At 41.8% G+C, this 21,759-nt stretch overlaps 1 protein-coding gene across 8 annotated transcripts in view; it reads right to left on the reverse strand.

Annotated features, from left to right (window-relative positions):
- Positions 1 to 16,765, reverse strand: part of TCF12 (transcription factor 12) — a 160,289-nt gene extending 143,524 nt beyond the window's left edge. For 4 of the 8 annotated variants that reach the window (XM_040077418.2, XM_040077419.2, XM_040077415.2 and 1 more), the window contains exons 1-3: positions 15,914 to 16,054; positions 14,768 to 14,868; positions 13,876 to 13,948 (exon numbers count right to left, since the gene is read on the reverse strand). In XM_040077418.2, the coding sequence (XP_039933352.1) occupies positions 13,876 to 13,948; positions 14,768 to 14,842 (148 nt within the window). In that variant the 5' untranslated portion in view covers positions 14,843 to 14,868; positions 15,914 to 16,054. Of the gene's footprint in view, positions 1 to 13,875; positions 13,949 to 14,767; positions 14,869 to 15,038; positions 15,333 to 15,913; positions 16,055 to 16,533 lie in introns of those variants that run through there. The other 4 variants (XM_040077414.2, XM_040077416.2, XM_040077412.2 and 1 more) reach the window with 4 other exon arrangements.
- Between the last annotated feature and the right edge of the window lie 4,994 nt (positions 16,766 to 21,759).

Raw genomic sequence — 21,759 nt, forward strand, 5'->3', positions numbered from 1 at the left:
AGCGTAGGTTCTGTCTACTACAACCCAAAGGATATTTTTAAGTACTCAGAATACAGATACAGAAGCAAATGCAGCCACAATTAACAGCGCCTCATCTCTCGTTTCAGTCAGAGTACGTTTTGTCAAAAAACCCACTTGATTACTGAATCTTTTTAGACGACTTGTTACCATATCCATGATTATTAGATCATGGCCATAGGCTAGGCACTGGTACATATATCCAGCTGTCAAAGTGAATTTAATCCGTTAAATACAAAGGATAGCTACGGACAGGGTTGTTTTCTGTTTATGTATCAGGAAACCTTTTCAGACTAGAAATTTTCTTCCTTGAAGAAATTTAGGCAAATCTATCTGTCTGTTTTCTTATCTGGACAAGATTCAAATAAAATTTACAGAAATGAGATGCATATGTAATCTGTGAAGGTGTGCTGAAACAGTTTCTATAATGCTGATGTGAGTCCCAGACTGAAATTTGCATTTCCACATTTTCAAATAATAGAGTCTACATTTACGAAGCTGTATAGTAGACACAGCAAGAACTGAATTGAACAAAAACCTCAAAACCTGATCAACATAAGTAAAAGATTGAATTAAACAAGCAGAGACATCAAACTAAATACAAAAGGAGGGAGTAAATATAGGCACTGAAAACAGTATTTAACTTTGCTTAGGTCATATGAGGCTATTGGTATTAACCCATTCCCAGACCACCATTTACATGAACTGAGCAAGTTCAAGAGCACTTCTTGTCTTTCTACGGTGTAAACACTTGCCCTCATTTTAGAGCTCAGGAAACCAGAAAATAGAAAAGGAAAAAAGAAAGGCAGTTCCTCAACGATGCAGCAAAACAGGAACAGAAATTTTGCCTCTTTGCTACGTCCTTTAAAACTCATTATCTTCTCATCTATGCAATGATACAATCTTGACAAAAGCTTTTAATGGAGATAAAAATCCTGTTCTAACCTTTTACAAAATTTTACAATTTTACAAAAATAACAGCCCTAATTAGAAAGTGACATATAGTATTTCCTAGGACTTTGCTATTCCTAATGAATTTTTAGATATGAATTAAGAGTCATTTAGACAAAATAAATCACATTTTGAGATTTGTGTATTTTTTTCATTATTCAGTATTCCATGTTCCTATAATTCAACAGATCTAATAAAACAATAGCATAGAATATAAAACCACAGAATATTGAAAAGCATTTAATATTTCAATATGGAAGCTTGTCATATGAATGAAATGATCTGTGCCATTTAAGGATTAGTCATACAAGTATAAAATTATTTCAGAATTTGAATTTAAAAAGATAAATACCTAACTTCTCATACAAAACTCATTTAAAATGCTATCTTTGTTAAGCCTGACAAAATCAGGCCAGTATTTCTACACACTTACATATCCAGAACACAATGAGCTTATCTCAATGTATGTCAGTGACCCTACTGCCACAATCCCATAAACAGTGCCTACTCAATCGGTACTGACTCAAAGGCGAAAAGGACACATAAATAGAACATTTGTTGGAGCTGTGAAAGACCTTTTATTCCCAAACGTGACTTGAGACCAACTGGCACAACAGTCAGAGGATACTCGGGTAATTAATGCTACGTTCGTTCCCAAGGATAGCTGGAGAGCTTTAGGACACACGTCCGCTGAGGCAGCATTAAATTTGCTTAAAAGGAGAAAATAACAGCAAGCAGACACCTTGCAGAGTCTGACTCCCTTGGTTCATACTCCCCTTGTGAGCAGCGCTGACCTCTCCTGGGTACAGGATGTGGTCCCCATGCCAGGGCCACTCACACCACGGCTTGTCTATGCAGGTTAGGCCAACGCATGGAGCAACCATACGTAACAAGTGCTGTCTGAACTGCTTAGAGCAGCAGCTCAGCAACGCTTCCCAAGGCCAAGCCAAGCTGCAGCTACGCTGCTTTCCTGCCCTGAGAAAGGGGCAAGGGCAGGCAGAGACTGAAAAACAACACCCGAGCTAAGGATCTCTAGTACGGCACATGCACGCATCTGCTGCAGCAGGCAGAAAGTTCTTTTCAACTACAAATAAAATATTCATTATTTCATTCTAAATTTCACTTGGAAGGAGGAAGAATGAAGTGTTTGCTTAGTTTTCACTTTTATCTATTTCAGAGAAAGTGATAGAGCTAAAGACTATGTTACATAAACAGATGAAAAGGATGGAGCGAGCTATACAGATAACTTCAGAACTCATCTCATCTAGAGGCTCTTTCAGTAAAAAGGAAATACACATGGAAGTCCCCATCCACATAAAAGAATATGCTGTACAGTGTTAATAACATCATCTCCAAACTTTAAAAAAATCCACTTTTTTTTAAAATTCTTCAGATTCAAATTTTTTTTATCTTCTTCAATAAGCAAAAAATGAATCAACTTCATCCCCATAGCACATGTAGAAATGGATATTAGAGCTGCCTAGAGTGTCTGCTCTAAAACTTCTCTGATTTCCCAGGTTTCATCTTGATGAAAAACCTCACATACAAAAAAACCCCAAAAACTGTATTATCTGATGTGACATGAGAAATTCATAGCCTTTTCTTAATTTGAAAACAATTAACATTTGTTAACTACAGTCTGAGGAGGAAGTATTTATATACAAAGATACAGCCATGTTTGCTGAAAAAGGAATCCTATGTAAGGTATATTTTCCAAATACACAAAGAACTTTACATCTCTGTAAGTGACTTTCCCCGTCAGTGTCACATTTATAAATAACATGGGAGAAAGACAACCATTTTACTTCTAAAAAACAAAGACATGAATGAGAAAAGGATGATGATCGAAGAAGTGTATTTTCCCAACTCTTTTGCACTAACCAAAATTGTGGAGGAAATCTTCAAAAAATATTTCTTTGAGGTACAAAAAGGGACAAGAACTATTGGAAACTCAGTGCTACTTTTGCAATAAACGCAGGTTAGCTGTTAGAACCACCCAATCTCTAAGTGCATTCAAGCTAAGTATGTTAAACACACAAAGAGTTCACAGAGTAAGATTTAAAAAAACTGTAGCTTTAGGAACATTGGGTTCAACCAACCAAAGAAGCAAATAATATATTTCAAGGAAATCTCTGCTTCCCACTCTTTTTACTCCAGCTATGTGCTAATACTGACAAGGTACTTTCAGATCAATGCACCAAGCACTTCAGGAGATGCAAGAGCTCTGCCAGGAATCCTGCCTTAGAAGGACTTTCATTGCTATGGCAACAGCATGTTCTCCAGGATCCAATTCAGAGCCAACCTGTGACACGCTCATGAGAGATGGCCAAACTCTGCCGGAGTGCTCGCTGCAGCACAAGTGGCACTGTCATACACATGCCAGTTAGCACTTGCAGAAATGCAAGGTACAAAGCAGGGGGGGGCTTATGATAGTTCACAGGGCACTCAGGTTCCCTGCTTATAAACTGCTTCGTCTGGGAGAAAAAATACTATTCACCTCATTAAACAAATTTAGACTATTGAAAGGCCAAAAAGTATATTGGTATTAGCATAAACTACAAATTGCATTACACACACATCCTATATTCAGGCATTTACCCCTTTTCTGATCCAAATTTCCCCTAACAAGATGAGGATAAATGAAAAAGGAAGGGTTAGTACATAGTTTCGATAATTTACCTCTTTGCTACTATTCAGTACTCAACAAGTACCTTGAAATAAAGTGAGTTTAATGAGATAACAGACACACATGGCTACAAACTCTGCTTTTACTACATCATTCTACAAAAAAACCCAAACAATCTCTTACAGTGCTTCACCTTCTACCCTGAAATGTATTCACAAAAACACCCTTGACATCTTGAGATTTAATCACCGAACATGCCGGGTTTTACACATCCCACATACATCACTCTTACACTTGTAGGAATTCGTATACTACTACAGAGGGACCAGCCAGTAATACAAGCCATTAATAACCACCAGAAGGCAATTTAAGTTATTCACCCATTTCTGCGCTTTTATTACATTAGTTTTTGAAAACTAATGTAATAGACAAAACAACAGACAAACCCCTGCCTGCTGTTGCTCCCCTAAGTTCATTCACCCCAGATGATCGGATCAATCTTGCCTGTACACAATGAAGACCACCACATGGCTGCATTCTCTGTGTTTCTGGTAAGACCGAAAATAGTTTAGCCCCTTTTAAGATTCCTTCAGGTTGCACTGTACAGCACTTACATCCCAAAGGCCTGGTAAGACTGTTGGGTGTATGTGCTGGAGAGATATGGTCTTGCATTCTTTAAAGCCTCTCTCTTCCTGCTCTTGAAGTGTGAGGCATTATCTACTTGCTTTGCAAGTAGTAATATTGGAGATGGTTAAAAAATATTGCAACTAAACTAATAAAATTAACAGCTAAAAGAGGAAGAAACATGGGGGTGGTTAGTTTGTGTTTTACTGGGGTTTGCATTTTTGGGAGGTTTTTTAGGCTTTGTATTGATTTTTTTTTTTTGGTTTCTATTTTTTCGTGTTGTTGTTTCAGCTTTGCTTGGGTATTTTTGGGGGAGGTTTTTTAGTTGAGGAGCTTTTAAATTCCACACCTTACAAATACTCACAAGTATCTAATTCAGATGTTCCTGTCATAAGTAATAATTGAGAAAGTTTATGCTCCTTTTTTTGTGTGTGCTTATTACTGTCCTCTGGCAAGGGAATATGATATCAGAGTTATTTTCAAGGTTACCAAAACAAAAGTATTACACAGAGCAGAGAACACATGCCAGACATGACATGCATTTATACACAAATTGGCAGAAATGTGCATTTGTTTTATAAAATCCAGCTAAGGGAAAAGTTTTTGCATTACCATTCCTCAATCCCCTTGCATCTAAGCATCACAAGCACTAATCTTGCAAAGACATACTACAAAATGCAGCCATTTGAGCTCTACAGTAGTAAGCACTAGACATCATTTTTAGAAATACACAAAAGCTTTTCATTACTCCAAAACTCAGTCATCTTCATTAAATCACCATCTCTTCATAAAAGCCTTGGCTTCATTTAGCATTCAGGAAGATGAAAGAGCAGCTACCCTCCTTATGGATTACTTCTCTATTACATGAGAATGCTTTGCACGTCAAAAGCAAACAGTAAAGGATTAAATGATATTGTAGTTTCTGCTCTTATTTATTTGCAATGGGCAGTGAATAGAATTGTAAAGAAACAATCAGTGATTATTTTAAGCTGTGTTCTTTTGCAAGGATTATGACTCATGAAGTTGCTGCATAAAGAACTGGAACGGGAAAGGTGTTGCATTGGAAATGGTTGAAACACCACAATATGAAAAATGTTTGCCTTATAAGCAAAGCTGTCTGATTTAATCATCTCATAGGGTAGCCACAATAGCTCTCGAGATAACACCAAGACAATAGTATCTCGCATTCAACTAAACAAAAAATAAAAATATACACTGTGAATTCCATTCTCCTACAGAAGACTAAAAAATACTTCTGGATTTTTTGTTTATACTGAATTAAGGGTAAAATACATTTTAAACTCGATTTAACGCACAGAACATGCACATTTATGGTCTGATATTCATTTGCATTTTACCTGCAAAATGTACATAACTAGAAATAGCTAAATTTGGATTTTGATTAACTAGGTATGTTCTTCTAACATTTAGTTCAGCCTACTCATCTTTATATTTTAAAAGGAGGAAAATAATACACCATCTAAAATATAATTTTCACAAAATAGGGCTCAAAGCACACTTAACTATAAAACTCCAGCCCAGCCTAGCGTTACCACTGCTTCAGCAACAGCAAAGATCTCCTCCAGAGACAAACTAAACACAAAATGACTCCTACAGCGTTGTTCACGAAAAGCAAAGTAGAAAGCTTTTCTACTTCTCAAGTGGCTCAACTTCTTACTAGAAGTCCACACAACTAACAGCCTGATCAAGACACGGAGACTCTACCATCTCTGTAACTACAACTGGCACAGAAAAAAAACAACAAAATCTGCTACCAAAAAAAAAGCAAACTTGAGAAGTGTAGCAAGTGCCTCACATGCTTACAAAAACCAATATAGGCAACCCCTGTAGAAGATCAGGAGCAAGAAATCAGGTCCACTGCAATAAACAAGATTTACTTCAGAAAAAAATAAATACAAAATTATCAGCTCTAGGTTAAAAAAAAAAAAAAAAAACCAAAAAAACACAAAAACACCAACCACCACCTACTTATTTCTCCCTTAGCAATTAATTGCTACCATAACAAAAATGTGCAATTTTAAACCATCTTTTAAATGCAATTCCATAGCCCTAATGAGAAAGTGTACAACTTGTCTGTCCAAGATAAACTTCATTTAGTTTTATGCTAAGTTTTTACTACCATTCACAGAGAGCATTATGCTATTGCCAGTGATGCAAAGTAAACACTTCTGTCAAGTCTTTTTCACCACCCCTCATTCCAAATGCTACTTTAACACACCAGCAACAGTTATTCTGGTGTGGTCAAGCAAGATTTCTCTACATTACACTGGTAAGAACATTTTAAAGCAATTTCAGCCCTTTACTTGAAAAAAACATAAGAAATCACATCTCTAGTATACAAGAATCTAACAGAGTCCTGAAGATTGACTGGGTACTTTTTAGCCTGATTATCCTCTGGAAACAGTGAGATATTATAAATATAACAAAAGCTACTTTTTCTGATCATTCTTGGTATGCAGTTAACATCTTCACCAAAGAAGTACGTCCTTTATGTTTTTGAATGTTGTGTTTACAAACACAGTTTTGTTTTACAGATGAAAAAACAAGGCATTCATTCAAGACATTAAAAAAAATTATCATTATCTCATCTTAGACTCATAATAGAAAAAAAAAAAAAACCCACGAAAAACAAACAACTTTACCCCTACGACCCCTAGTAAATAATGCATTGTAACATTTAAAAAGTCCATCAAGTGTCACAAAGTACCTCCAAATCATCAGGTTCAGGTATACAATAGAACTGGAGACTACTACATTTTCAAATGTATTAACAAATAAACAAAAAGCAAACAAAACCCACAAAATGCAGGAGTGGCCTTTACAATTTAATACAGGAAAAAATCCCTCAGATCTTAAAAGTAAAATTCCTGCCCTTAAAATTATCATTTCTAACTGAAGTAATATTTTTTCTCCCTTTTCCTATAATGTTTTATAACCAAAAGCGATTAAGATGAATACACTATTTAAAAGTAGTTATGCATATTCAATAACAATATCCAAATAATTCACATGCAAAAGAAAATACTGCCTTTGCTTGTTTCTTTCTTTATTTAAAATCTTATGACCTCCTCACAGGAGAATGTACAAAACCAATCAAGATTTTTATGTATTTCTGAAGTGCTAACACATTGAACTAGACAATGACTGCAAAAACAGGTTTTTAGAGAACATACTTTATTATGTGGTCATTTATTGAAAATGAATTTTCAAGTATGAAAATTAGTATTTAAGCGAATTTAAGATAGAAGACTTGCTTATTATATCTCATAGACCACATCTGGCTCTGTGGGTACTTCAATAAATTTTATATAGTTCTGAAAATGCTCAATGCTATTTGCCCAAAAACATAATCCTTCCACATTACATTAACAAAAAGAACTGCATCTCCACGGTCAAGAGAGGTCAGCTCAAGAAGCCTAGCAAACTATGTCCATTTATGTGCAGCTTCCCACTTTAAAAACAACCCCCACAAACCTGAGTCTTACTAAGAGGTATGGTACTATATTACTTCCTTAAACAACCTTCTCTTCATAAATCCAATGTACAACTGGAAAAAATTACACTATACCTTTTGCAATTCCAGGAAAATACAGTTTACCAAGTTAATGGTAGAGTATAGGGTAGATTAACAGAAACTCATATAATGGTATCTGCAGGCTCTGCTATGGATAAAGTAGAATTACCTGAAACAAACAGCTGTCACAGCAACTTGATAGCAAAACAACTAAGGGGTTAAATCCTCTTTGTGTGACAGCTGGAAAGAAGTCAGGGGAAGGGGAACTTTGGCAAGCATGTAGGAATGACAAGATTTTAACATGTAATTCCTTTGCTGAAGATCAAAAAGAGACCGTAAACAAATAAACACCAAAAAAGCTAAAACTTAGCAAAAGCTGCGGCCATGAAAGTTTACAGGGAGAGATTACAAGTTCAGCTGACATTAAAGGACACATAAATACATAAGCATCTCATTCATACTTCTCTTCCTCCTCTTTATCCAAGCCTTTAGTCCTTGCATTTACATTTCTATCAACACTGCTTTCTGGATAAATACAAAATTTCAAATCATATTCCTTCCCACATGCCAGTAAGAACACTCTCCAAAGCAGCTGAATACTCTTCATCACTTACAGTAGATCAGAAAAATTTGGCAGGACACAGAGTTACTGGCTGAGGGGAGGCTGCTGGTGGAAGGCACCCCATCCTGGGTAGATCCACAACAGGAAAGGACAAGGCACTATCTGCAAGGACCTGCAGCCCCAGATCTTCTGAAGCCATCCAGAAATAACATTGCCAAGATCTTCCTTGCCTCCCAAACCAGTAACATTCATATGGGGATTGGAGGTCAGATGCCGTGCATGTAACACAGTGACCACACAGTTGCCCTCATCTAAGGAAAAAATTTGCTGGAAATACAGGATTAGCTTTTTGAAAGAATGCTTTCTACATGCCAACACAGCAAAAGTCAGTTTCCCTTATTAATGGTGTCAAATGTATATCTAACAGAAGATAGGCCAGCACTACTAAAAATGCTCACATCTTCTCTTCGGAAAATAGCAAAGAATTTCTGACCAAGTGTCATGAGGTTCATACCATCATCTTTCAAATCAAAGTCAACAACAACGAACAATGGGCTAACACCTTTCTCTCTGCTCACCAAACTAGACTCGGAATACTGAGATGTTTTAGTAGCTCTCGCTTTTTCGTCAATATCCATATGACCACAAACACCTTGCAATACACTGCTTTAAAGCTGGGTTGTTGGTTCTCTCCACTTGCCCACACTTTTTCCCCTTCTCTTTCTAAAACAGGATTATGGAAGCTGTATTACACAGGAATATATGCTATAGTTTTCAAGACTTTTCATGGATTGCCTGGTAATTTATCTTTCCAAAGGAGACAGCAACAGTGATTCAGGGGCTGCCAACAGGCAAGCTGCAGAGTCACGTATTTACTGGCTCTGCCTCACCCTCCAGGTTCCTAAATGCAACAGGTGAGGGATCCAGACTGAAATCTTGCTCTCACTTGCACTTGGCCCATTTGAAGAATAATCCATGGGTCTCCCTTACAAAAAGTAGAAGGTAAAGAAGCCACAGACACCCTTCTGCTTTCAAGCACAAGGCTTCTTCAACTCTCCCAAGGCTCTTCAGAAGAGGAAAGAATTTAGCACCCCTCAGACCAAAGATGAAATACCAAGTTACCAGGTCTGCTGGTTCACCTTTAATGAAGCTAGAGGACAAACTAGATACTAAAAAAAAAAAAAAAACTACACTGCTGCATGACCTAATGTTTAACAGGCCACTCCAAATTTCCAGCATTTAAGACACAATAAGAGTGCCTTTTCTCTTCAGTAATTGCATACATCAATGGACAGAGGATCTAAATCATTGCCCATCCAGGTATCTCTCTCAACTTTTTATTATTATTATTATTATTATTATTTTGGGCTTTTTTTGTTTGAACTGCTGATGGAAAATTGAAAAGGAAGTAAAAGTTCACAGGATTGACAAAGTCAGGTTCTGTTCATTTTGGAAACACTGTTTGGTAACTTAATAGACCTTCTTAAGAATTGCCATTGTGTCCATTCTCAAGACACATGGCCCTAATTTAGGGACACTCGGGTTAATGGCAGGCTATCAACTTAACTAGTCTTTGCATCAAGCCACTAATTAGTGGCCTATCCCAATCCAATGCACCCCATTACAAACTCAGTACATTAGTAGAGAGACAGTGGAAATGGCAGTCAGTCTCCTGAATTTGTATAAAAGGGACCAAATCAGTCCAGACAGGTATCTAAAGAGATAAATTTTAGAAGATTTTGCATGAATGAGGAATGTCTGGGTACACACAAGATTTGTGCCTAAAGCTGGTCACCCCCAAATGTGAGTACTTATTTTTCATGAAATTCAGAAGAATTTTACAGGCAAGAGAGGTTTTATTTTGACAACCTAGCTCCAAAACTGTACCTCTTTCTTTAAACTCTTATCTCTCTCTCCTATAAATCCACATTATCTTACTTCATCTCTTTGACTGATATCTCATAGAAGCATGTGCACAGCCACATGCAAAAATAATAAATAATGCTATTAGTGAAGAATCTACTATATTGAAAATGGTAGGCCAGTGACAAAAATACTGCCTCAGATTTACTCTTCTTTGCAAAGGACAAAAAACACAAAGGGATTTATTTTAGGGTACCAAACCTGAGATTAAAAAAAAAAAAAAATCAGTTACAGGAAAAACTGAGATTGAGATCGAATCTACTAAAAACCATAGGAAAACTGCACTACCATAGCCTATGGCAGGCACCTGCATATTGTGGCTGGTTGTTAATGGAATTACAGTAATAAAGGGTGTTGGGCAAAATCAGTAACCATCCAAGTTTGTATTGGCATATGTGTTGTGTCTCAGACAAAAGCAAAACAAGCCAAAATGTCACTGTAAATCACAAACACTACCATTAGCCAAGCAGCAACAGAAAATTTTGATTTTAAATAAAATCTGAAAAAAGCCTGATTAAAAAGCCCAATGGAACAAATTTCTGACCTTTGCCACCTTCTGCTACAGTTTCTAAGGCAGAAATGGCTTCATCTTAGAAGGTGGTTTTGGAGGAGAAAAGAATGACAAGTTCTGTTTTAAACAAGTGCAACAGGTATGACAAGGAATATTTTGTGTCTGAACTCATTGGCTTACATATCAGGTTACTTTTCCAATATGTTTATTTTCACCAATAGTCTGACCAAGTTATTTGACTTTATCAGCAGCTTACATGACTTACTGTCATAATATACCACAATATATCAGATTAGTTCACTTATTTTATCTGCAGCTTTCATTCCTAACTGATTGACCTGAAGGAAGCAAACCTGCCCCAGCTATCTTTTAATCAAAATACAATGTTCATCTGTTAATCCATGACAGCAATTTCTTACAAATTATAGATCAGTTGTATCAGCTGTTTTATTCATGCAACCCAACTACACATATATTTTTAAACATAGTCAACAGAAGTCTTGCAGAATTATAGCAAATCAAGCTTGTTACATCAGAATTAATATACACCCCAGTATTTCCAACACTTCACAAAGCCACACCTGCAAAACAAACAAAACTTAACCATTCTTTAACAGCACCTAATTTGTCCTCTTAAACTAGGGACCTGGGAGTGATAAGGAAAAAGCATCATGAGCATTCTTTCCTTCTAAATCAGATTTCCCAGAAATATACAGTCTTTAGAGCCATGTAGACACACAATTGATCTTCACCTACTTAACGGGGGCCATTAGGCTGACTCTCAAATCACTGACAGGTTGGAGGGGGAGGGGAGTCGTTTGCAGATATTTAAGTTTAAATGAGAAAGAAGGGGATCCAAAATTAAAAACAATGAACACGGTCTTACTCTAACTAAGAAAAAAAAGCACTTTCCTTTAGTGTGCTTGTAAAAATATCACAAAAATAAAACTGAGCTTAATGGGAAAGATGTTAAAGCAAGCTTCACTTCTCTAATTGCCACCAAAACCACTGAAAGTCTCTTCCAGAGGCAGCAACATCCAAAGAAAAAAAGAAGTACTTTTTAGGAATCTGCGCATAGTGTGATCTTCAGTCCTAGATAGCTCAAAGGAATAAATACCTCCTTTTCATGTTTTCTCTTTAAAAAGTGTTCTCTAGTCAGTTAAAAAAAAAAAAAAAAGGCGCTTTAAAGTATTGCTTGTCCTAGAAGTTACAAAACATTTGAAATTACATCAAGACCACAATTAAATCAAAGCACTTAGAAATGAAATGCCTATATTTCATCACTGATCTTGACATAGTTTTTTTACAATACTTAACACTGTGTCTGAACACAACTAATAAAGAACTTTGTCACCTCTCACTCCTGCAGAGTAATCCCACTAGGTCAAGGCTTAGATCATAACATTACCAGAATTAGGGCATATAATCCCACTAACCAGTAAATCTCTACAACTAGAAATGGCTTTAATGAAAATTCACAAATATCTACTATCATTCCAAGGGGAACTCAGCTGAGGTTGTAGCTTATTTGACAGTTGCAGTGTTGTACTGAGGATTGTTATTTGTAGGAGGATACACCATATTGGTAAAGAAATTCAAGGAGTCACGCTGTTTCTCCTAAAGAAATAACTATTCTGGCATTCTCTCTTTTTCTAAGGCATCCAAGGGAAGAAAGGGAAGCATTACCTATAACCAGGACATGCCACATTATTCAGCAGTGCTCTAAGACGTAAACTAAAAATGCAAGCTCTATTATTCAATACAAAATCATTCTACTCATTCAGGAAAAGCAAGGACAAAGTGGGATGAGATGCTCATGCTGTGCTCCCCACAATTAAGTTTCAGGTGCCTGAATGTCTTTTAAAACAAGCTTCAGAGAAGCAATTCTATTTAATATTTGTATTTTTAAAAATTTTGATATTAACTACATCATAAGACAGATTTGTTGTCTTACAATTGCCATTAATTTAAACTACGTACTTATAAATAGGAAGAGAAAGCCAGTCATTTATTTTAGGAGAAAATCTAACAGACTTCTTCAAGTATGTAACAATTACATTTACTATATAGTTTCATTAAATTAAGTATGTGACAGAGTCTCTGCAAAGTTTGAAAGATTACTCAATGGAGAAGCTTTAAGATGCTTTTAAAAAGAAAAATCCTTGAGTGTCACCAAAATGCAGCGTCATTTGGGCTCTCAAAGTAACAGCCCTGACAACCAAGAGGCTAACAGGGGATGTTACTGCAAAACTTCAAGTCACTACTTCACCTCTCTACCGGTATTCTAAACATTTACTTCCATTAACTAAAGCACAAACGTGACCTTGTTGTATCCATAAGAGTAAAAATATAATTTCACTGTATTCAAATAAGATGAACCTACATTAAAAGTTTTATCAAAAACTTACTTTGGTTTCTCCTTTGTAATAAATAATAAATATTCCCTCTAGGGAATGACACAAAGCATCTGTTTTCAAATTGCACTTATTTCTTAGTACAGTCTTAGCTTAAAGGTCTCTGACACAGCTGTTAGGTGGACCCTGTGATAATACATTGAAGCCACAAAACACATGCAACAGTAAATACAGTTACTTGTTTTCTAGATGCATGGATAAAGTTTCAACACAAGAGAATTCTAGTTGTCAAATCTTTGAGAGCTCCACAGTACTAGAAAATTGTATTAAACTCACATTTTCCTTAAGTACTGCCTTTAAAAACAACATGTCCTTGAGTCAGGAGTATTTAACTATTTGGCATTTTACAGAAGTTTTCTCCCTTCATGCAGAGGGGTGAGGAAATTCTTCAATTGAACAGGTAGGTTTGATTTTCTCAAACAAAAAAACTACAGTCATTCATTTTTAATATAACAAATATACAATTTCCATGTCAGTATGGCTAGAGATGCTGAACACTTCACTGAACTGTAATAGACTGGGACACAGAGAGGAAGACCATGGTTCAAGTCAGCAAAATGTGCTATAAAGATCAAAACAGCACATTAACCGATCTGACTAGCTTATGAGAATATGCACAAATGAAAGATTAAATACTCTCAGAACATGAAGACTATGCTGAAACATCAAGACCCAGTGAGATGAACATTATGTATCTCAGATGCATCCTACCTGATCCACTGAACTGGCTGCTTCCTAGCGTAGTTGGTCTGGTTTTTCCACTATTTACAGGTGGGGAAAACATCTGCAAACGAGAAAAAAAAAAAAAAAACCAAACACATTTTAGTTGGCTTTGAAAGTGAGTGCTGAATTATAAATGTAAACAGAAAAATGTTAATAGGAAACAATTTTTTTTCATATTTTCTGCTTGAAAACAAACAGAATGCAAGATGCATGTTTAGACACACAAAACCAATAAGGTTAAGTACTCCTTGCAATTTATTAGTAGGACCAAAACCTCATTTCTACGTGGACACAAACAGCTTAAAATTAAAAGGAGACCTAATACTGCTATGACAATTTCAAATAGTTACGACTTAAATTTTTTTTACTCAAATTATATTTCTTACTGATACACAAGTATCAAGTCACTGCAACTATAAAGACAGCATTTGAGAGGCAGTAGTTTTGTATTACATTTATAAAGCAAGAGCCTTTTTGGTATGTTAAATGTATCACACAGAAAATTTCTACATTTTTCTCAGCCAAGATCATCAACGAATAACTTCTTTTATTTGTGGGCAATATTTCTTTCTTTTGTTTAAATAAGAAACAAAAACCAAAACAAAACCACCCAAGAGCCAAGGTACCAGTGCCACACGCCAGCTTAACCAACGTTAATTATTAGATTATGCCATCACTGGGTCAGCCTGATTTTAACCAGTTAAACCAATTGACCCAGCTGGTATTACAGTATTAAATCTGGAAGTCTAGACATTACATCAAAGTTCAGGTGTCCAACTTGGCTGAGGCAGACCCAGCCAAGCCCTGCACGCTGCTGCCCCTGCTCCTCAGTTCGCATGACCACGGAGAAGTCATGAGAAGACCTCGGAGAATATCCTACCGCACTGAAGTCCAGCAAGTCGCTCAATTCCTTGTCAGTCCCTATAGCGGCCATCCTCTGCTGCTGGGAATTCATCTTCCTCCGCTCCTCCGATCACCTTTCTAGGGCACAGGGAGAGAGGCACAGGCAGCACTCCACGGCGCGAACCCGGCCCGCTGCGAAGAGGGGCCCCCGGTACCTGCACCCCTGGGGCGGGGCGGAGACTCCCGGGGGAGCCTCGCTCGGCCGGGCGGGCCGCGGGAACCGGCAGCAGCAGCTCCCCCGAACTAACCAACTCTCTTCAACTTTCCTCAGGCTCCCTCTTCTCCCTCATTCCACTTCTCCCCCAGCCTCGAGCAAAGCACGGTCACGCCGCAGAAGGGCCGCGGCCAGGAATTAAGTCCCCCCCCAGGCAAGCGAAAGCAAATAAACAGCCGCGGCCCGGCGAGGTCCGGAGAATTAGCGAGAGATTAAGTGACTCACTGTCCCCGCAACAATGGGGCTGGCGAGCGGGGCCGGACGAGCCTCAGCAGAGCCATCTCCGCCCCGGCATTATCGCCCACCGCCGGTGCCGGCTCCCCCTCCCCCTCTCTCCCGACCCACCCACCGGGGGCCGCGGCCGCCGCTCCGCGCTCGGGACCGCGGCGGGCCGGGAGCCGCCCCCGCGCGCCGCACGCGCACACGCGGGACCGGGAGCGCGCGCCACCAGCGGGAGGAGTGGGGGGGGGGGCTGGAATGCGCGTGCGGCGGCGGGGACGGGAGGGGCCCGCGCCTTCCCTTGTGCCGGCGGGCGCCGCGGGGGAGCCGCCGCGGCCCCGCGCCCCGGCAAGTTTCGGAGCCGCCCGGCCCTTTATGAGCGCGGGCGGCCGCCGAGCGCCGTCCGCGGGGACTCGCTCCCGCCCGCGGTCCGCGGCCCGGAGACCCCCGCGCGCCGCACGCCCGCCCCGCCACCCGCGCGGGCCGGCCCCGGCTGCCGCCCCTCGAGTTCCCCGGCGGAGCCTCCGCCTCCCCCGCGGTCTCCCCGCCGCCACCCCGGGCGGCCCCGCTCCCGCCCGCGCGTCCGCGGCCCCGTCCCCTCGCCGCCGCCTCTGCCCCTGCGAGCGCCCGGCCGCCGCTTCCCTCCCCCCCGCCGCTCTCTCCCAACTTCTCGCGGCCGCCCGCACTTACCCGTCGCCCCTGTACGCTCCGGTGACCAGGGCCGGGCCGGCGGCGGCGCGCGGGCCGCGGGCTGGGTGGGAGGCGACGAGTCGAGCGCTCCCCCCCCGCTGGAAGGAACTTGTGGGTTCCCTCAGGCGGACATTTTTTTGCTTACACGGCCTCAGCACCACGTTCACGGCTCCGGCTCCGTATCCCTCCGCGCCGAGCGCCGCCGCCTTAACCCTTGTCGCGCCGCGCCGCTCCCGGCCGGGGCGGGCGGGGATCCACGGGCACCCCCGGGAGCCGACCCGGCACCCGCCTCGCTCCCGGATGCAGCGCCGGGACGCTCCAGCAGACGGGGAGAAGCGGGTGCCCTCGGGCCGCTCAGGGAAACACGCACCCCACGGGAACGGACCCCTCCACACCGCTCCCCAACTCAGCCGAACCGACAGCAAACCTCGACATGCAACACTGCCGGCAACGCACGTGCCCTAAAACACATGATCGCACTCACCCTGAATTCACATACCCTAAAATATGCCTGAATACTCTTAATAAATCAATACACAGTCTTACTGCTCAAAATAAAATGGCATATAAATTACATAAATCTTTAAGCGTTCATTAGCAGCTTCCTCTTAAATACATACCATTAAAACCGTAACGTGTCAAAGCACAAGAACATGGCTGTTACTACAAGAACACACATTCAAATAAACTCTGCAGCTCTCTGAAACAGGTGACGCTAAAGATGAACCAGCCCAACGGCTTCCGTGCAGGAATGGGAAGCAGCGCGCGAAGGACCTGAGCCCTCATTTGGGTCCCGCCACAGCTACAGACAAATCACTCTTTTGTGCTCCGTCTCCTTCTCCCAAACCCGCAGCGCCAGCCTGTCCTGCTGGGAAGTTGATGTGGTGTCTGTAAAGCCACCCCACACGCAGCGTACCGGCCCAAGGCAAGCGCACGCCTCTCCCCGACACGGAGCGCAGCGGGGCCCGTGCGGTGCCGCTGCTCCGTCGCACGCCCGTCTCTCGAGCCTGCAGAGCCCCCAGGTGGCACCTACTTGCCACCACCTGGGGCTGGGCCTGCTCTCTTCTGACCCCAGCTACCCAGGGCCAGCTACCATTCTGTCCGAAAGCGAGAATTATGAAACAATAATCTATGCGGCTACCGGCATGTTATTCTTTTGGAGTAAGGGTTTTACGAGACACAAGGACAATGAAAAAGGATACCAAAATCCCGGAGCGCCTAAAAGGCACCGGGGAGCCGGTAAGCGCAGTGAGGAAGGGCACGCAGTGTGGAGGGGCGTGCACCCCTCACAGGCTGCTGCTTGGCAGTCCCCCAGCTCTGGAAAGCAGCAGGCTGTACCGAGGGCTCTCCAGCCACACATCCTTCCCTTCCAAATCAACTCTTCCCACCCCAGCTCCTGACTGTGACATCTTCCGGAGGAACGGGAATGTAGTAACAAACCTACAATCCCTAGGCAAAGACAAGCTGGAGATTCTCCTCCATTTTTCTCCCTTACATGCCTTACGCTGGATGATCATTTGGCCTCGTGATTCTATGAATATTCATATATTTGCCACTTAGAAATGCAGGAAGCAATTTGTATTAAAATACCAACACAATGACTTCCATTCTCTGTGCCCCTGAGGGATATAAGTATGTACTTTTTCTTTGAAGTATAAATAATACTACCCTTTAGAGGGAAGTACCCATTGACAGAGGCTATTACACATTTCATGTGCAACATTCTCTGACGTATTTTTGTTACAAGATCCCCTATACACCTACTGAGAAGATATTGTTTCTCCGGAAGCGCTACTTTTTAACCACTACTTGCATTCAGTACCAGTTAGTACAGCTGCAACCCCGATAAGCATTGATTAAAAAGCTGGCTAAATGTAAAGAAAGTGGAAGCAATAATGCTAATAATCATTTGTACTGATGTGTAATTAGATGAAAAAATAGAACTTCTTTTAAGATATAGATAATTATAGATTCCTTGTTAATACAAATATTTTGTATTTGCCCTCTGACATCAGATTTTAAGGTTCACATTTACAGGCTTTTATTCGCAGCTAGAAGCTTTGAGTGGAAGATGATATAGCCACATAATCCATGGCACAGGGTTTAAAGTTACGCAAAATACAATAAAATGTTTTATTTGCTCCACAATGACATGTCACTCTCGTGCAGATGCAGAGTAATGCATGCTCATTGCCCATTGCAGCAGCCATTCCTCTGTGTTACATCTCCATGCCTTGGCGGCCCTCTCAGAAAAACTTCAAGGCACTTAGAGAAAAATTATCAGAACATAAATTAACTTTCCAGAAAATATGTCAGACAATTTAGCAAGTACACAAGGCCTCAGAGAAGGTATGCTTTGACTCAAAATACACTGTGAGTCTGACTTGAAGATTGCTGGGAGACACCAAATGGTCGTGAGTTGGCCAAGTCAGAAAATTCAGAAAGTACTCCTGCAGGCAGCTCGACTAACTGTTGTGAAAGATCAGTAACTATCACATCCTTTGTTACAGTAAAATTCAAAAGATAATTAACCTAGTGTTTCCTGGGTACTGAACATATTCCTCCACATTCGTGAGATTTGGGATCTTTAATGTATTCCGGTTTTAACCGAAATTTTACTTGTCATGTAACACTGCCCAGAACTAACATGCACACTCAAAACATTAAAGCGTGATGTTCTATGTCTGTGCAATACTTTTACTTATTCTCAGAATCTCCAACCCCATGCTCAAGGTCTTAGAAGCCTTACAGCTCTGCCACTTCCTAAAAATTATTCCTGTTCATTGCAAAGGCAAGTTTTTTAAAAGTGCATTTCATATCCTTATTCTGTCATAGCCATACACAGAAAATGAAGCAAAACCCAAGGCTGTCAACATTAAGAAGAAAAGATGTAAACCCAAAGCAGTGTATAATATAAACATTTTAAAAGATCTGAAGAAATCAGTGACTGAAACCTGGTTTGAACAGGTACAATTGTTTCCCATTTGCAACAAAGAAAATACTTTGTCTCATTCCTGCTGCAACTCCTAGATACAGTTCTTACCTTGCACATGTGCAGACACAGCATAGTATATAAATCACACAAAAATCAAGAACTTCCAACCATTCTGTGACAACAACTGTACATTATGTAGCAGGCTAAAATGCTACCCCCTTCTGTGACTGTTACATCCTCTTTTCTTTCACTTCATTAAAAAGAAAAGGTCTTCACTATGCAAGGAGCAATGATTCGGATGGATAGAAGGAAAATACAGGAGTAATCACAAGCACTAATAAGTTTGCTGGTGATTTCACAAGCCAGGACTCCAGCAATCAGGAATGTATTCCTGTAGATGCTTTCCCAAAAATATTTTCATCAATGAATTTTCTACCAAGAAAAGCATCAGTGTTGTAGATAAATACCCTTCCCTTAGAGAAGTCTTCGTTCTGTCATGGAATAGTGCAAGTAAATAGAGCAATAGGCAGGTAATAGGCAGGTAAACCTCTGCACAAAGTCATCAGTGAACTCCAGACGCTGACAGAACACACAATACAACTGTAAATCTTTATGGTAACTGCCCTGACAGCTGAGCTACCAACATCAATATGGTCAGCGACCAACCAGAGCAATCAGGGAATTGCAGCTTGCCAGATGGCGATGGTAGCATTCTTCCACATGCTTCAACGTGACCATGAAAATGAAGAATTACATACAGAACATAATAAAAAAATTAAGAGGAATATAAAACCCAAATCACTTGAGCACAACTCCCTGAAAATAATCACACTCACACGCAGTTTTCACAGCCTTCATGAATTGCTTTCCACCCACTCCTTAAAGGAAAAATATTTGATACAGCAGACAGCTGTTGTGCATTCAGGGATGTGAGAAAATGTATTCCATATTACTATTTAATGTATCATGCCTGTGTGAATAGAATCATTAAGCTTGCATGTCTCCTTTTGGGTTATTTATTCTTAAATTTACAGATGCTGAATTAATTCACCATCACTACCCAAACTGCACAAGCTCCTAGGGTGATCCCCGACAGAGCACTTGACCAAGGATGGAGTTTTCACTGGAATGGTTCATTTAAATCAACATGTATGTGCTCAGCTTGCATTTGCAGCCAACAATTTATTAATGATGAATGCTATTGCTCAGCAAATCCATAGCCCTGGAGAAAACAGCAAACCTTCTTCCCTGCTCCAGTTTGTTGTTGTTCTCATTTGGTTTCTAACAACAAGTTCCCAGCCTCACCTAAACCACTGAATCCTTTCTACTGCTTCCAGTAACTCCCTGTAAAGAGAGCAATGCTCATCTGGAGTCAGCAGTACAGTGAAAACAACAGTGTTTAATGCACTAGGATGGACAAAGCAATTCCATTTTCTCACTGATATGTTCCTTCACCTGAAACATGACTCGAGCCAATAAAAAATTAAAATATCTGTTGTAATGCATGTAACTTTTGGATGAAGTTCTTGGAGAGGTATTCTGTTCTTCCTATAGCTTTCCCTTCCAAAACAGACTGGAAAAGTATCCTACGAAAGAGCATAGAGCTGTGTTCCTATGCCCAAGCCTCATGATTATGCAGTGCTTGCTGTTATCAGTACAGCCCATCTTACAGATAACCGAATTTGCTGCCTGCTATATTTACCTCGCGGTAATTAAAATTATATAACATATATATTATGTAACATATTCTACAATCGGAAAGATTTAGAACATTTGCGGGAGGCTACAGTGGTGAAACCTGTCGCCAAGGAGTACTACTTAGGAGGTGACCAGAAAGAACACATGCAGAGTGACTATTGTGAAGCCAAAACCTGTTTCTGTGGGGCACTGACAGCTACACTTCGCTTGTTTTCTGTCGCTGACAGAGCGCTTGCCAAGGGCTTGTGGTTGAGCAGGGGGTGAATAAAGGCTTTAGCTCGCCCTAAGGGACCTCCTCTCTAGGGAAATTCCTGCAAAAGTTGCCTGGGGGAAGGAGGTCAAAAAAAAGAAGGCGCCTGAAAGAAGAAATCGCGGCGAGGGGACCCCATCAGAGATGGCTCCTCCTGGTCCCGCTCCCCGCAGCAGAACCGGGCCGGACACAGCGGGGCCACCCTCAGCAGTGACCACAGAGCCCGGGAGAGGGCGGCGGGCCCGAGGCCGGCGGGAGTTGCCCCGCCAGCGGCCCCTCGGGCTGCGGAACCCCGCGGCAGAGCCCCGGACGCCCGAACGCAGCCTGTGCCCAGCGCCGCTGCCCGGGGGATCGGAGTGACCGTGACCGTGCCCGGCCGGCCGCTGCCCCTCCGCGGGGCCGCCCCTCCACCCGCCGGCGGAGAGCGGCACAAAGTTGTGCGGGGCCGAACAATGCGGCGAGGACTATTTGTCCTTCCGCGGGCCGGGGGAGGGGAGCGGCGGCCGCGGGGGAGGGTCGGGGGCCGCTCCTCGCCGCAGGTCCCGGGGCGGGGCGGGCCGGCTGAGCCCTCCCCGGGCCCGGTTACGAAATCCCAGAGAGCCCAACCCCGTCCCGTCCCGCCCAGGCCGGGGGCAGGCCGGGCGCGACTGTGGCACGCTGCGGCGCCGCGGGCCTTTGCGAGAGCCGCGGTTGGAGCAGCGCCGCGTTCTGCCCCGTCCCGTCCCGTCCCGTCCCGTCCCGTCCCGTCCCCGCCGCCCTGCGCCTGCCGCCTCGTTTACCACTGGGAGGCTGGCGGGGCAGCAGCTCTCGAAACGGCTCGGCCCGGGGGGAAGAGTGATTGATTTCCCGTATTCCCTGCTGCCGCTCCAAGCCCTGCACCCCGCGCTTCCTGCGGGAGTTACACACCAGCACGAGGGCTCCGTACGAGCGCGGCGCAGCTCGTGGCCATGTGCGCCTGGAACA

The sequence above is a fragment of the Hirundo rustica genome, chromosome 13, assembly GCF_015227805.2.
Source record: "Hirundo rustica isolate bHirRus1 chromosome 13, bHirRus1.pri.v3, whole genome shotgun sequence".
Classification (NCBI taxonomy): Eukaryota; Metazoa; Chordata; class Aves; order Passeriformes; family Hirundinidae; genus Hirundo; species Hirundo rustica.